General features: G+C 36.6%; 1 protein-coding gene across 1 annotated transcript; it reads right to left on the reverse strand.

The window, feature by feature from the left end:
• Window positions 1–17,731: 17,731 nt before the first annotated feature.
• LOC129899759 (uncharacterized) lies at window positions 17,732–18,232 on the reverse strand. Its single transcript, XM_055974782.1, has one exon. It carries the CDS (start codon window positions 18,230–18,232, stop codon window positions 17,732–17,734), a length of 501 nt encoding a protein of 166 aa, XP_055830757.1.
• Window positions 18,233–18,693: the final 461 nt, after the last annotated feature.

Below are 18,693 nucleotides of genomic sequence, written 5' to 3' on the forward strand. Positions count from 1 at the left end.
ACCTGGCGCGTCACGCCATTGCAGCGCCAGTCCAATTATGCCTAAAACCTGCACACCTCGCAGTGGCGCACCACGCCAGAGACCAAACTACTGAGGCATGTTTCTGGTGCGATAGTGGCGCGTCGCGCCCTTATAGCGCCAATGCCATATTTTCTGGGTTCTGGAATTTGGCCTCAAAAACCCTGCACAACTTTTAGCGACGCATTACGCCAGGGGACAAACTACTGAGGCATGTTCCTGGCGCGATAGTGGCGCGTCGCGCCCTTACAGCGCCAAGGCCATTTCCCCAGCAGTTGCAACCCAGGCAAAAAATAAAATTCCTGCCGTGCTAGTTCGTCTTAGGAGCGTCATATCTTTCGACTCCGAACTCTAAAATTCGCATTCTTGGTGGCGTTGGAAAGAAGACTCGATGACCTTTGATTTAATAGATCGTGGGCCACCCAGATCATCATTTATCAAAAGATAGGGTCATTAGAAGTCAACCCCTCAAGCGAACTCCTCCTCGAACTTAGTCACGACGAATCCTTGGGTTAAATTCGGCCTTAGGGGTCCTTTATGACCCCACATCACCTATAATGCTGCAACATTTCTCAACAACTCGTCTTACTCATGCGAAGGCTCCAAAATACTCGAGTCCGACCCTCTCCGAACACAAGAAGGGTCCAAATCTTAGGGAAACTTTTGGAGAGGTGTTACATTATCTCCCCCTTGGGATCATTCATCCTCGAATGACAAGAAGTCAAGAAGAGACTCGGGGTGCAAATCACAATCAAAACTCAGTCATTAAATCAATCAAATCCTTAATCAATTATCAATCAAGACTCAAATGCACAAATGAATTCAATGTTAAGGAAAGGGACATTACCTTCGACATCCTCCTCGGTAGGCACGAATAGATGTGGATATTTAGATTTCATGGCTTCCTCCACTTCCCATGTGGCTTCCTCAACAAATTGATTCCTCTACAGGACTTTGACTAAGGCGACCTCTTTGTTCCTCAATTTGCGAATTTGGCGATCAAGAATTTGGACCGAAACCTCTTCATAGGATAAGCTATCCTTAACTCCAATACTATCAATGGGGACTACCAACGAAGGATCACCTAAGCACTTCTTCAACATCGAAACGTGGAATACCGGATGGATAGAAGCTAACTCCGAGGATAACTCCAACTCATAAGCAACACTCCCAATCCGCCTCCAAATTTGGTAAGGACCAATATATCGAGGACTAAGTTTCCCCTTCTTTCCAAACCTTATGACGCCCTTCATGGATGACACTTTCAAGTATACCTAATCGCCCACCTCAAACTCTAAGTCCCTCCTCCTCACGTCGGTGTAAGATTTTTAGCGGCTTTGGGCTGTCTTTAGCCTCTCTCGAATAACTCGCACCTTCTCCATGGCTTGATGAACAAGGTCAGGCCCAATCAACTCGGCTTCACCAACTTCAAACCACCCAATGGGATATCTACACCTCCTCCCATACAAAGCTTCATAAGGAGCCATTTGAATGCTTGCATGATAGCTATTGTTATATGCAAATTCTATGAGAGGTAAGTGATCGTCCCAATTCCCCTTGAAGTCAAGCACACATGCCCTCAACATATCTTTCAATGTCTGAATGGTGTGCTCTGCTTGGCCATCTGTCTGGGGATGGAAGGCTGTACTCAAGTTCACCCTCGAACCTAATCCTTTCTGAAAGGATTTCCAAAATTGGGAAGTGAATTGAGCTCCTCTATCTGAGATGATAGACAAAGGGACCCCATGCGATCTGACGACCTCCTGTATATACAACTTTGCATAATCTTCTGCGGTATCAGTAGTCTTAACCGCCAAGAAGTGAGCTGATTTCGTCATTCTATCCACAATCACCCAAATAGAATCATGTTGCTTTCGGGACTTTGGCAAGCCTGTAATAAAGTACATGTTGATCATATCCCACTTCCATTCTGGAATTTCTATGTTTTGGGCTAAACCACATGGCCTTTGATGCTCAACCTTCACCTGTTGGCAATTCGGTCACTTGGAAACAAATTCTGCAATATCCCTCTTCATCCCACTCCACCAATAGATTTCCCTCAAGTCATGATACATTTTCGTAGAGCCTGGATGAATGGAGTACCTGGAACTATGCGCTTCGGCCATAATCCTCTCTCGAACATTATCAACATCCAGTACACACAATCTATTTTGGTACCCCAACACACTATCTCCCCCTTTGGTGAAAACCATTACCTATTATTTGTGAACAACTCCCTTCAATTGGAGAAGGATGGGATCTTGGTCTTGCTTCTCCTTTACCTCTGCCACAAGTGAGGATGTAGACCCATCATGAATAGTAACTCCGCCTTCATTGTTCTCCTCCATATAAACTCCCAATCGGGCTAATTTGTGTACCTCCTTCGCCAATTCTCTCCTTCCTTCCTCCACGTGGGCAGTGCTACCCATAGACAACCTGCTAAGAGCATCAACAACAACATTAGCTTTACCTGGATGGTAGAGGATGCTCATATCATAGTCCTTGAGTAGCTCAAGCCATCTTCTTTGCCTCAGGTTGAGTTCCTTCTGGCTAAAGACGTATTGCAAGCTCTTGTGATCGGTGAATACATCGATATGCACTCCATACAGGTAGTGGCGCCAGATTTTAAGCGCAAACACCACAGCTGCCAGCTCAAGGTCATGAGTTGGGTAATTCCTCTCATGAAGCTTAAGCTGTATTGAAGCATAGGCTATCACCTTCCCCCTTTGCATCAACACACAACCCAAACTAATTCTGGATGCATCACAATAGATCACAAAACCCTCTGTTCCATCGAGAAAATTTAGAATAGGAGCATTGGTTAGATTGGTCTTCAATTTCTGGAAACTCTCCTCACAAGCATCAGACCATTGGAACTTAGCCTTCTTTTTGGTCAGCTTAGTCAAAGGTGATGATATGGATGAGAATCCCTCTACAAACCTCCGATAATAGCCTGCCAAACCCAAGAAGCTCCTTATCTCTATCGGGGATGTGGGTCTGGGCCAACTCTTCACTGCCTTAATCTTCTGAGCATCGACCTGAATACCATTTCCAGATACAATGTGGCCTAAGAAGGCCACTGATGCAAGCCAAAATTCACATTTAGAGAACTTTACATATAATACCTAGTCCCTCAAAGTTTGCAAGACGACTCTAAGATGATGGGCATGCTCCTCCTCATTCTTGGAGTAAACCAGAATATCATCTATGAACACAATCACAAAAATATCAAGATATGGCTTGAATACTCGATTCATGAGATCCATAAAAGCGGCGGGGGCATTAGTCAACCCAAAGGACATGACCAAAAATTTGAAGTGGCCATAACGAGTCCGAAAAGCAGTCTTCGGAATATCACATTCTCTCACCTTCAACTGGTGGTAACCGGATCTCAAGTCTATCTTTGAGAAGCACGTGGCATCCTGAAGCTGATCAAATAAATCATCTATTCTGGGGAGAGGGTATTTGTTCTTTATGGTGACCTTATTGAGCTGCTTGTAGTCAATACACATCCTAAGGGACCCATCTTTTTTTCGAACAAATAGGACTGAAGCTCCCTATGGCGAGACACTCGGCCTAATAAATCCCTTATCTAACAAGTCTTTCAACTGCTCCTTCAACTCTCTCAACTCAGCTGGGGCTATTCTATATGGAGGAATTGAGATAGGCTGGGTATCAGGAAGAACATCAATCCCGAAGTCGATCTCCCTATCAGGAGGGACTCCAGGCAGATCTTCAGGAAAGACATCCGGAAACTCGTTGACAATCGGAATCGACTCAAGGGATGGAGACTCAATATTGTCACCTTTCACTTGGACAACGTGATAAACACACCCTTTTGAGATTAGCTTCCTGGCCCTAAGGTATGAAATAAACTTACCCTTAGGCGCAACCGGACTACCCTTCCACTCTATGACAGCCTCATCCGGGAATTTGAACGTGACAATCTGAGTTCTACAATCAATAGAGGCATAACAGACATAGAGCCAGTCCATGCCAAGGATCACGTCAAAATCAACCATGTCCAACTCAACTAGGTCGGCCAAGGTATCCTTGTGATAAATGGACACAGTGCAATCTCTATATACTCTCTCAGCTAAGAGAGAATCACTGACAAGAGTGGCCACACTAAAAGGCTCAAGAAGGCATTCAGGAATTTTATTAAACTTACTAGCCACGTAAGGAGTCATAAAAGATAGGGTGGCACCCGGATCCATCAAAACATAGCAATCAAGATAAGAGACTCGAATCATACCCATCACGACGTTTGGAGAGTCCTCTTGATCTTGGCGACTACCCATGGCATATAAACGGTTTGTACCTCCGCTGGTGCCCAAAGTAGTGCCCCTCTGATTACCTCTAGTCTGCAGTGCGGTGGCAGAATGCTGGACTCTATTTCCCCCTGTTGGACACTCCTTCTGAAAATGGCCCATTTGGCCGCATTTATAACAACCAACCCTTTCCGCTCTGCATTCTCCCAAGTGGAGCCTACCACACTTAATGCATGATGGCTTCCCCTTCGCACCTTGACTTACACTGGCCTGTGATTGAGAACCCTGAGGTCTGAAATTCTGGCGACCTTGTCCCTGCCGATCATACCTATTCTGCGGCATCAGTGCATTGGCGGTAGACGAGGCATAGTTGGAAAGCCTCTTCTGGAAGAAGGACTTGTTGCTCTTGCTTTGCCTCTACTCATTCTCATGCCCAACTGATCTTGCCTTTTTGCTCAGATGCTCCTCTCTGTCTTTGCTCTTCTCATCCTCTATTTGTTGAGCATACACCATTAGTATCGAAATATCCATGTCCGAGATCAACAATGCTGCTTTGCACTCCTTCTTCACATGCCTCCCTAATCCGAAGACGAACTTCCTCATCTTTGACCTCACATCAGGAATCATTTCTGGAGCATACCTGGACAGCTGGATCAACCTCATGCTATACTCCTTAATGTTCATACCTTCTTGTTTCAGATTTACAAATTCCTCCACTTTCGCTTCCCTCAATTCTCGGGGAAAGAAGTGGTCAAGGAAGGCTCCCTTAAATTCATCCCATCTAGCTGGTTCAGCATCCTCGCCCCTATCCTGTTCCCATTGGTTATACCAAATGTTTGCCACATTTTTGAGTTGATAAGACACCAACTCAACCCCCTCAATTTTCGTAGCATGCATAGCTTTTAGAATTTTTCACATCTCATCAATAAAGTTTTGGGGATCTTCATCCACCTTAGAACCCGTGAATGCCGGTGGATTCATCCTCAGAAAGTCTCTAATTCTAGTGGCAGCAGATGGCTCCTAGGAACTAGAGCTGAGAGTCGGCGAACTCTGGTTACCATTTCGGGCAGCCATTAGTTGCGTGAGCATTGCAATTGCCCCTCGAAATTCTGCCTCTGATGTGGGTGCGGGCGGAGTAGCAGGCACTTGATGTGTCTCTGCATATCTCGTAGGTCGGCCTCTAGCCCTTGCTAGGCGTACCTCTGACTATGGCATCCCTGCATTATCAACATTCCTTTGGCTAGCAGTACGTTTAGGAGGCATTATCTGTAACGTACAAACGCACGAATTAGAGAGGAGTTTTATAGAGTTTAACTCTATCGCACGAGTTCAGAGTATGAAAGAAGTGAAAAAATTCCTAATGTCTTATAGCCTCCTAATTATAAGTGTGGTGCACAACACACCCATAAGCAAGACTCTAATTATGATAGCTATAATTATTTTATGATAGATATAATAAAGTAGATCTATAAACAAAAAAAAGAAGTAAAAACAACAATGAAAAAAAAAATAATAAAACAAAGGAGAGATAGAGTTGTCACTTGTTAGTTTCTTACCGGATTTAGCATCGCGATAGATAGTTGTTGTTTCCCGAAGATGGAGCTACTCCGGAGGTTATTGATTTAACACGATTGGACTTTGTTTTAGCTTGCAAAATATAACGTAAAATATAAACTTAAACTAAAATTTCCGTCTTTTTTTTAATGGGGAGGCCTCGAAAATCGACGGAAAGATTTTTTTATTGGCCAATTACAATTTGAACTATATATAAATTTGAATTAATATTTCATATTATCACTTAAGGCTATACAACAACAACAACAACAACAAACAACAACACTTAAGGCTATCAAAACAGTAAATCCGACCAAAAATATACCTCATGTTGTACCTAAAATTTGAAACTCCAAACGGCAAAACTGGGCTTTATGTCCTTCATGAAAGTTGTAGATATATGTCTTAAGCTTGCAAAAAGAAAAGAATCATCACAAAATACATTTTTTACAAAAAGATATGATCAAAATACTAGCGGTTGTACATGCTGGAATTTTAAATAAAAATCTGGACAAAACTTGTCCTATGTTGCGTCCTATTTTTTGACCCAATAACAGCAGATCTAGGCTCCAACATAAACATAAAAGTTGTAGGTACGTGTTTCATCTTTACAAAACATATTTATTTACTAAAAACAAAGATCTATACAATGAGATACGCCAAAATTACTAACAACTATGCAGTTTCAAAAATCGAATTCGATTTACTTACCAACAAGGGAGGGGTTGCTTTGTTCTAGCCGAAAGGACAAGCTTCATTGGAGACTTTTTGAGGGAGAAAAAGAGAAGAGAAATGAGAGAGTAGTTTGTTTATGAGGGAGAAAAAGAAAAGATAATAGAGAGAGTGGTGTTGAAAGGGAGAAAAAGAGAAGAGAATGGAGAGAATAGTTTGTTTATGAGGGAGATAAAAAAAGATAATGGAGAGAGTGGTGTTGAAATAATTTTGTTTTAAAATTTTAATTTTAGCTTGGATGAAATCTTCTATCTTAGACTCCCTAAACAAGTTGTTTGAACAATTAATCAACCAAAAATCAAAAGTTCTTTGACTTCTTGTATTGATAAAAAAAAAGTTTTTTGGCTTCTTATGTTAATTAAAAGAAAAGTTAATTGGTTTCTTATGTTAATTAAAAGAAAAGTTAATTGGTTTCTTGTGTTAATAAAAAGTTATTTGGTTTCTTGTGTTGATTAAATTGTTGAATATGAGTGAGAAATCATTCTCAAAATGACTTAATGAGTTATTAAAATATATATATATATATATATATATATATATATATATATATATATATATATGTATCGATATGTAACACAAAAAATAAAAAAATGTAATCGATATTTTTAAAGATATATTGTGTTGTAGAGAATAAATTACAGTGTTATGTTGTGTACGTTTAAAGATGATTGTAAAAATAATATGACTATTAAAATTTTCAAATGACAATAAATTCATAAGAATCTTATTATTTACGAAATTAAGAATGTTTATCCATAAATTATTAAAAGGGAAAAATAAAATAAAAAATTATAAAAATGCTAAAATAAGGATAATTATTAATAAAAAAATAATTAAAACTAAAAAATATATAAAAATATTATATTTTGTGTTCTTTAACGATCAAGTAGTCTGAAGACGTTAATTTTGAGTACAGAGAGCCAAAATTGGGTGTCAACACTACCAACAATCACGATAAAGGAAGCAACAACAACAAAACTATACAAGGAACTCAACATCCTCCGAAAACTAGGAGGACTCACCAACTAGCTAGGAGTGTAAGTGGATCTTCAACGGAGCGCCGGTTGAGGGTCTCTAGTACCTGTCGCTGCATCATAAAATGATGCAGGCCAAATGGCGTCAGTACATGGAATGTACGAGTATGTAAAATGGCTGGATAAAATTCCTGTCGTGCTAATTCGTCTTAGGAGCGTCATATCTTTCAACTCCGAACTCCAAAATTCGCATTCTTGGTGGCGTTGGAAAGAACACTCGACGACCTTTGATTTAATAGATCGTGGGCCACCCAGATCATCATCTATCAAAAGATAGGGTCGTTAGAAGTCAACCCCTCAAGCGAACTCCTCCTCGAACTTAGTCACGACGAATCCTTGGGTTAAATTCGGCCCTAGGGGTCCTTCATGACCCCACATCACCTCTAATGCTGCAACATTTCTCAACAACTCGTCTTACTCACGCGAAGGCTCCACAATACTCGAGTCCGACCCTCCCCGAACACAAGAAGGGTCCAAATCTTAGGGAAAAATTTTGAGGGGTGTTACAGGATAACAAATAAAATATAAACTTAACATGATTGAAATAGGAAAAGCTAGGTAGAGATAGGCTTTAACACCACATCTCATTCACAAAATGCGAATAATTAAAACTAAAATCCTATCGTAAGATTCTGCCGATTTATTTCTATATCCATCCCGTACTGTGTTTGGTTATACTTTTTGCAAAAAAGAGAAAAAAGCATTTATTGTAAATTAATGAAGATGAAGTTGAAAAACAAGTTTGGAGCACTTTCCAAAATTTGGATTTAAAAATGTTATAACCAAAAAATTGAGTAAGAATTATGAACATGAAGAGGTGTGAGCTACGGAGATGATTTTTTAAAGTAAATTATTTATAAAATGATAAATATGATTCTTGGCCAATATGTCACTTCAAAAAATGATATAAAGGGCCAAAAAAGAAGAAATAAACTATTTGGCCAAGGACATGCCACATTACTCTTCTTTATCTAATTTAATATCTATGGATTGTTATGAAAATTTTCCCTTACAAGAATAAGAGCCTTGGGGATATTATTATAAATGATAATATATTATTAGCTCAAATTATTCATATGAGAAACGTTTAGCGGATCAATTGAAGGTGAAAATGAGGCCTCACCTTCATTATTAATTGGATATTCATTGAATTGGTGGGTGAATTACAACACGGTTTATATCTAACTGATTAGCATGAGTTGTTAGAATGTACATTTTCATTTTTGTACAAAATAATAATGTTTGGTTGGAGGGCAAAATAATCTTTCAACTTTTGGGGTATTTAGTATATCAACTTTTAACTTTGTGGCTTTCCACTTTTAATACTATAACAAGATTTTCTCGCCTCACCCAACTTGAATCGAAACTTTTATGCATTGGTAGGATTTTGACTCAATATAATAGCATACCTTTCCGATGCCAGTAAAAGAGAAAGTTTTCGCATAGGCTCATTAGATATAGAACTGATGCAAGAGGAAAAGCGGGGATTTACAATTTTCAACAACCTGTGAGAACGATTGACTTCAAATACAATATTTGACTAAGGAAATTAAAATATTGTATGCTAAACTACTAAAACGTGTAAACTTTTAAGCTGTAGAAAAAAGAATAAAGCATATGTACCAGGGGCATCTTCTTCTGCTAAACAATAATGACCCTTTGAGAAGGCTGACCCAATCGGTAGCCCTTTAAAGTTGACATCAATTTTCACTTAGACATCTTAACTAAGCTATTTTCATTTTAGACACCTCATGTCAAGTTTTGTTGTGTCATTTTGATATTTTTTTTACAATCAGAAAAAATATATAAAGAGTGTGTTACATTCGTGAATGACGTATAAAGTGACAAATCAAATGACAACATTTGTCATTTGTGTATAAAAAAATTCTTAAATAATTAATTTTGAAAAAAACAAAAAGTAGCCAATGGATCGATGACACATCGCATCTTTGCCCACATAAATTTTTTTTAACCAATTAAAAAAACTACTTATTCTGATGTCTTCTTCTCCAAAAAACTTATTTTGCCGAAACGCACCCCCCTTCCCCCCTTGAGCTTCTCAATCATATACTAAACTCAGTTCACAACGCATAAAATTTCAACTTGAACATATAACATCATCCGATATTTATAATATCTATAAAAATATCAAATCTTGAAATTGAAACTCTTGCATAAAATTTTAATTTGGATCAATTCAAATAGAAGCAATCCATCAAATCATTCCTCACAAAATAATAAATTTCAAAGAAGAACTAAGCTAAACCATGGATTCGGATTCTTTCAAACCAATAACAAAGCAACAAAATTGAATTGAAATCATCAAAATTAACTAGAAAAAAAAACATTTATAGTGAACCAAAATGTGAAAGCCAATAAAGAAAGAGGTATGAAAAATGAGAGAAAAAGGGTGAAAAATGAGAGAAAAAGGGGTCTTAGGAAAGTCGAAGGAACCAAAAATCAAATTCATTCTCATATGCAAACATTACATTCCTTCGAGAAAGAATCTCATGATTATTTTTATATTTAAATCTTGAAATAAGTCTCTTCCTACATTTTTAAAACATTCACCATGGATGGAGTTAAGCTTGAAAAAATGGTGGTTGAAAAATGGGGAAGAAGATGAAAAAAATAATTAAAAATTGACTAAATAAACTTTTCACGCGCATAACGAGTTTATTACACTCTCTATGTCATGCAAGAAAAATATGTTAAAATGACACAGCGGAACCTTACATGAGGTGTGTAAAGTGAACAAAGTCTAGTTAAGGTGTCTAAGTGAAAATTGGTGCAATTTCAAGGGGCCACCGATGGATTCAGCCAAAAATATTTGATATTCTAAATGATGGTTTAGTTAAGGCCATAAAGATGATCACATCAAAACTTAATCCAACTAATTTAACTAAAAGATTAGTGAAGGACATTTTCGTAATCCAACTTTGAACTTAAAATCTTTCCACTCTTAATAATATACGATGATATGATGATGATATATGATGCAAGCCAAAATGATCAAAGAAGATCTATTTAATGATGATTAGTGAAAATGAGACTATTGGTGGTCTTTTTGGAAATAATCAACAGGGGAAAGTTGTTAAATTCTGATCAAATGTATTGTTGGGTCCCAATGTTTTAAAGATAAAGTAATTAAAATGATAGAAATAGGAAGCTGCAATCTTATAGCATTGTGGCAGCACAATTTTGCATTCCTAAGCAATAGATTTGTGGCGCAACAAGTTGTGATATGATATCATCATAATACTATATTAAAAGTGGAAAGCTCACATTTTTTTGCTCTTCTTGGTGACTAGAACTCACAACCGTAAGAAAATGCTAATTACCTTCAAACAACTCAAAAAGTGAAAGACCAAGCATTAAAAGTTGTGACTACTTTTCCCTTCAAGCAAGCATTATTTCAAAAACATGTGAGTGCAAAAAAGTAAATATACTTTCTACAAAAAAATAATTAAAAAGGCTTAACTAACATAGCGTAAAATCATAATAAAGAGAATTGTGAGAGCCATTCTTATGGAGGTAAATGTGAAACCTCTTCAGATGATTAGCTTTTAATAATATACCTTTGGTCTTCTTAGAAAAATTAGTATGAACTGAAGTCTAATCTAAACTTTTGCTTGCTTTATCAAATTGGAAAAGCGCCTCATATATCCCTCAACTTTGCGATTTAGAGTTGATATACCCCTCATTTCAAAAGTGGCTCACATATGCCTCTATTGTTACATAAATAGCCCAAATATACCCTTTTGATCTAACGATTTTTGAACTGGGATCTAACCCCACCCGACCTTGACATCTAATACGAGACCCAACCTCGACTTCCGACTCCTAACCCGGCCTGACTTCCAACACAGATATCCGACTCCGACATCAAATCCTTGACCTGACTTGCGAACCAAGATCTGACCCTTGACACCCAATCTCGATTTTCATTCTAGGATCCGATCTCGACTTCTGACCTAGGACCCGACTCCAGCTCTTGATTTGGGACCCGACTTTCGAATCAAGATTCGACCACGAAATCCGACTTTTGAACCGAAATTCGATCCCGATATTCGACCCCGACAATCGATTACAGACCCACTTCAATATTTGACCAGGGACCCGACCTCAACTCTCGATCTAAAATCCAACTCCGACACTCAACATGAAACCCCACCCTGACACCCCACCCGAAATCTTACCGTGATTTCTAACTCAGGATCCAACACTCAAATTGAGATTCGACCCGAGATTCAGAAGTTGGGTCTCAGATCATCTTAAATTTAGGGAAAAAAGATTAATGACGGGAGGTTGTATCTCACTAAATCGTTGATTGCATATTTTGTCCTTTATTAAAAGACTCTAAGATAAAATAAACATTTACTATTTTTCTACAATAAACAAAATTATCATTTACTATTTTTTAAAATAATTGTTATTTAACTATAATGCAAATATGTAGGACTTTGAAATTAATTAAAGTTATAACTATTAAATATTTACTCATTGAGGATATAAAAGTCGTTCAATATTTAATGGATATTTTGGTCAAGCAATATTATAAAACGTGTAGAAATTTTCTACTCATAGTTTACTTGAAATAGATTTAATGTTACGCTCCTAGTATTAATAAGATAATATATATCCCGCAATAAACTTAATCCTAATAGAAATATGTTTTGTTTAGTCCTAGTACAAAATTACATTTATACCATTAGTAATTTTTTAGATGGAGGAGATTTTAACTTAAAATATCAAATAAATAAATTAATTTTTAGTGGATATTTTGATCAATCAACTTTTAATGGATATTTTGATCAATCAAAATTTATATTCGTTCTTTTATAATAATATAGATATATGATGTTGCAAGCCCATGATCAAAGAAGATCAATTTAATGATGTATTAGTGAAAGTGAGTCAACTAGTGGAGGTCTTTTTGGAAATAATCAACAGGGGAAAGTTGTTAAATTCTCATGAAAAGTGTTGTTGGGTCCTAATATTTTAGATATAAAGTAATTAAAATGATAGAAATAGGAAGCTGCAATCTTATAGCACTGGCAGCACATTTTTGCATTCTTAAGCAATAGATTTGTGGCGCAACAAGTTGTCGTCAATAGATACCATACCATCATCATACTATATTATAAATGGGAAGCTCCCACCTTTTTATGTCCTTAGTGACTAGAACTCATAACCGTCGAGAGATGCTTACCATCCGAACAACTCACTCCTGTTCCAAATTGAAAAGCTGAAAGACCAAGCATTAAAAGTTGACTATTTTTCCCTTCAAGCAAGCATTATTTCAAAAACATGTGAGTGCAAAAACCTGAATATGTTATAAAATATAATATACTTGGTTTACAAAATTAATTGGAAAGAGACAGTGAGGCAAAATTAGGAAGAGATAGTGAGCCAAGAGAAAAGAAGAAAAATTATAGTGTGTATTTTCTGTCTATCCGTTCTTTTCATATATCCAAAGAATGGCCAAGAATGGCCATTTATATAAGGAAAGAATACAAGTTAATCAACTTGTCAATTTGCTAATCAACTTGCCAATTTGCTTTAGTGGATCCATGAAATGGACATCCACTAATCCATTTGTTGTTTAACACTCCCCCTTGGATGTCCATGTGAAATGTACCTCATTAAGAATTAATATACATAGATGTTGTGCCTCGTTAAAACCTTACTAAGAAAAACCCAGTGGGAAAAGGCCTAGTGAAGGAAAAAGAGTACACACATCTGATAATATACCTTGAGTGCTGCCTCATTAAAAACCTTACCAGGAAAATCCGGTGGAATAAAACCTTGGCTAAGGAAAAAAAGTACAGCGCGTATTTTGCTCCCCCTGATGAAAACATCACTTAACATCTCGAAGACGACGCATTCCAATTTTGTATCTCATTTTCTCAAAGGTTGAAGTTGGTAATGCCTTGGTAAACATATCTGCTAAATTGTCACTTGAACGAATTTGTTGGACATCTATTTCACCCTTATTTTGAAGATCATGAGTGAAAAAGAATTTTGGTGAAATATGTTTTGTTCTGTCTCCTTTGATGTATCCTCCCTTCAGTTGAGTTATACATGCAGCATTGTCTTCATACAATATTGTTGGAGCGTCTTTTGTCAAAGAAAGGCCACATGTTTCTTGAATGTGTTGAGTTATTGATCTTAACCAAACACATTCTCGACTTGCTTCATGAATGGCTATTATCTCTGCATGATTTGAAGAAGTGGCAACCATAGTTTGCTTTGTTGAACGCCATGATATAGCTGTACCACCACATGTAAATAAATAGCCTGTCTGCGATCGACCCTTATGGGGATCAGACAAATATCCCGCATCTGCGTAACCAATCAATTGTGATGGGGATTCATTCGAGTAAGACAATCCCATATCAATGGTCCCTCGAAGGTATCTGAATATATGCTTAATTCCATTCCAGTGTCTTCGCGTTGGGGAAGAACTAAATCTTGCTAACAAGTTTACTGCGAAGGCTATATCTGGTCTAGAATTGTTGGCAAGATACATTAATGCACCAATTGCACTAAGGTATGGTATTTCAGCACCAACAAGCTCTTCATCATTTTCATGAGGTCGAAATGGATCTTTATTAATATCAAGAGATCTCACAACCATTGGGGTACTCAGTGGGTGTGCTTTATCCATGTAAAATCTCCTTAAAATATTTTCTGTATATGTTGATTGATGGACAAATATCCCATTTGCAAAATATTCAATTTGTAGACCAAGACAAAATTTTGTCTTTCCGAGGTCTTTCATTTCGAACTCCTTTTTAAGACATTTTACTGCCTTTGAAAGTTCTTCAGGAGTTCCGATAATATTCAAATCATCAACATACACTGCTATTATAACAAATTCAGATCCAGACCTTTTCATAAAGACACAAGGGCAAATTGAATCATTTTTATATCCCTCTTTTAGCAAGTATTCGCTAAGACGATTGTACCACATTCGCCCTGATTTTTTCAGTCCATATAAAGATTTTTGAAGTTTTATTGAACAAGTTTCCCGGGAATCTTTATATATTTCAGGCATTTTAAATCCTTCAGGAATTTTCATAAAGATATCGTTATCTAGAGAACCATATAAATAGGCTGTAACGACATCCATCAGATGCATGCCAAGTTTTTCATACACTGCCAGATTTATAAGATACCTGAAAGTGATTGCATCCACCACAGGAGAATATGTTTCCATATAATCAATGCCGGGTATTTGCGAAAATTCTTGTGCCACAAGTCGTGCTTTATATCTTACAACTTTATTTTTCTCATTTCTTTTTCGCACAAAGACCCATTTATACCCCACTGGTTTTATACCTTCAGGTGTTCGGACTATCGGTCCGAAAACTTCGCGTTTTTCAAGCGAAGCTAATTCAACTTGAATTGCATCTTTCCATTTTGGCCAATCATTCCTTTGTCTACATTCATCGACAGATTTTGGTTCAAGATCCTCATTTTGTTGCATTATTTCCATAGCAACATTATAAGCAAAACTATTGTCGACAATTACATTATTTCGGTTCCATATATTTCCTGATAAGACATAATTTATTGAAATTTCTTTATCATTTTCAGGCGCCTTAACCTCTTCCAAGGTTTCATCAATTGTTATGTCTCCTCGCTCATCTTGAGCAGGTTCTTTCATATCATGACCATCTTGATTATTTGCTCCTTTTCTTTTTTCGAGGATTTTTATCTTTGGAACCGATTGGTCTACCACGTTTTAAATGTGGTTTAGACTCATTTGCATTATTTAATTGTCCTATTGGGACATCAACTCGAATTGGAGCATTAGCAGCTGGGATATGAGATTTAGTAACTCTTGATAGGTCAGTGAATGCATCTGGCAGTTGATTTGCAATATTTTGCAAATGAATTATCTTTTGAACTTCCAGTTCACATTTATTTGTGCGAGGATCTAAATGAGATAATGGTAATGCATTCCAATCTATTTCCCTTTTGAGCTGCTTATTTTCTCCCCCTAATGTTGGGTATACTGATTCATCAAAATGACAATCAGCAAATCTTGCAGTAAATAAATCTCCAGTCATAGGTTCCAAATATTTTATGATAGAAGAAGATTCATACCCAACATATATCCCCAATCTTCTTTGGGGTCCCATCTTTGTGCGTTGTGGTGGAGCAATTGGAACATATACCGCACATCCAAATATTCTAAGATTGGAAATGTTTGGCTCCTGACCAAAAGCCAATTGTAATGGGGAGACTTTGTGATAACTTGTGGGTCTGATCCGCACAAGACTTGCTGCATGCAAAATAGCATGACCCCATAATGAAATGGGAAGTTTTGTTCTCATAAGCATTGGTCTAGCAATTAATTGGAGACGTTTAATTAATGATTTCGCTAGACCATTTTGAGTATGAATATGAGCAACCGGATGCTCAACTGTTATCCCAGTGGACAAACAATAATCATTAAATGCCTGAGATGTGAACTCACCAGCATTATCAAGACGAATTGCCTTTATTGCATAATCTGGAAATTGTGCTCTTAACTTAATTATTTGAGCAAGTAATCTCGCAAATGCCATATTACGAGTTGATAATAAGCACACATGTGACCATCTTGTAGATGCATCTATTAAAACCATATAATATTTGAATGGTCCACATGATGGGTGAATGGGTCCACATATATCACCCTCTATTCGTTCCAGAAATGTTGGGGATTCAATGCCCACTTTGATTACTGATGGTCTAGTAATCAATTTGCCTTGAGAACATGCAGCACAAGTGAATTCTTTAAACTGAAGAATCTTTTGGTTCTTCAAAGAGTGTCCATGTGAACTCTCAATTATTTTGCGCATCATATTAGAACCGGGATGGCCCAGTCGGTCATGCCATATAATAAAATCATTTGAGTTAGTAAACTTCTGGTTTACTATGGCATGTGTTTCAACCATGCTAATACTTGTGAAGTATAAACCGGATGAAAGAGCGGGTAACTTTTCAAGAATAAACCTTTTGCCCGACATCATTGTAGTAATATAAAGATATTCATTCTTTTCATCATTTGTAGTCTCAATATGATAACCATTTTGATGAATATCTTTGAAACTTAATAAATTTCTTTGAGACTTACTACAATATAATGCTTCATTAATTGTTAAATTTGTTCCCCCAACAAGTACAACTTTAGCTTTTCCGGATCCTTCAATTAATTTTGTGCTACCAGATATTGTATTAATATTAGCTTTTTTCATAATCAAATAAGAGAAATATTTCTTATCTCTTAAAATAGTGTGTGTTGTGGCACTATCAATAAGACACATATCATCATAATTGATTTTGGATCCAACTGATGACTGAGAAATTTCCATATTCTTCATAAATGAAAAGAGATACATTATAAGAGTGTGAAAAACTAACAACATAAAAACTTTAAGATATTGAACTGCTTTAAGAAACATAGTAACTATAATATCATGAATGTGTGTGAAAAATATTCTTTACTCACATGTATTTTTGACAATATTGTATATATAAAGTATTAGCTAAAAAAAAATTAGTACTAATATGACCTTAATTGAATATAATTATAACACATGCGATAACACATATCTATGCAGATGGCTATGTGCCAGTATCAAATGATGTGAAAATCATATATACACAGTATACACTAATTTTATAACTTAATGGCTAATTTGACATATTTTAGCATCTTCGATCATGTATTATTATATGTGTTAATAAAGCTCATCAGATACTGGCTGCAGATCGTAAATAAATTACTATGTTAACACGCTTGAAATTCGGTTCATATTTCTTTATATAACTCAATACACTAAAACTTTTAATAAATAAACTTAATTGACAATTTATTTTGGTAACAAGTGTCATAGTGAGAAGTGTTAATCTAGGTTTTTGAATGGTATAAATATACAGCTAAAAAAATATCAAGTAATATTGTGTGATAATACTACATAAAAATGACAAATAAGTAACAAAAATAAATAACAGATCATACTACATAATATAGAGCTTTCAGCTTTTACACATTAGTACAAACTATATGTCTCTTTGTAAAAGTTACTAATTATAAGATATATTCCTCGCCAGATGATAAATTCCTTAATCAATACTCATAAAGTCTTCAGCATCCAAATGAGTAATATTTGGAAGATCTGCGAAATCATCATCTTTATAAGCCATATTTGCCTCAATATTTTCATGTTTATTTGAGGGGGTTGCTTCATCATCATTATTTCGAAAACTCAAGTTTGCCTCCACATTATTATCTCTCTTTTTGAGAGAGGCTTGATAAAGTTTCACAAACTGTTCGGGCGTACGACATTCACGTGCCCAATGACCCTTCATACCACACCGGTGACAAAAATTGGATTTACCTCTGGAAGAATTATTTTGAGGACCTTTATTGTTCTCATGTTTATTTCCAACATGATGACGATAATTGATTCGTCCTCTACCACGTCCTCTCCCACGTCCACGACCACGGCCACGGCCGTGGCCGCGATAATTATTTTGTCTTGATTCAGACTGATTATGTGTTGCTACAACATTCGATTCAGGGAATGGAGCAGATCCAGTGGGACGGGCTTCATGATTTTTCATCAACAAAGTATTATTTTGCTTAGCCACAAGTAAGCATGTAATTAATTCAGAATACTTCTTAAATCCTTTTTCACGATATTGTTGTTGTAACAACACATTTGAAGCGTGAAAAGTGGAAAAAGTTTTCTCAAGTAAATCATTATCAGTGATAGAGTCTCCACATAATTTTAACATGGAACTTACCTTGTGGATCGCAGAATTATACTCTGTCACGGTTTTAAAGTCTTGAAATCGAAGGTGAATCCAGTCATATCGGGCTTTTGGTAAAACCGTAAGTTTCAGGTGGTGATACCGATCTTTCAAATTAGTCCATAATTCAAGAGGGTCTTTTATAGTTAAATATTCAGTTTTTAATCCTTCATGAATATGATGACGGAGAAAAATCATGGCTTTTGCTTTATCTTGGCTTGATGCGTTATTATCTTGTTTAATGGTATCACATAGACCATTAGCGTCAAGGT

Source organism: Solanum dulcamara, chromosome 8 (genome assembly GCF_947179165.1).
Source record: "Solanum dulcamara chromosome 8, daSolDulc1.2, whole genome shotgun sequence".
Classification (NCBI taxonomy): Eukaryota; Viridiplantae; Streptophyta; class Magnoliopsida; order Solanales; family Solanaceae; genus Solanum; species Solanum dulcamara.

What these genes read in the sequence shown, in the direction of transcription:
- LOC129899759 (XM_055974782.1), bottom strand. Translation starts at nt 18,232, where the DNA reads ATGAAAAATCATGAAGCCCGTCCCACTGGATCTGCTCCATTCCCTGAA.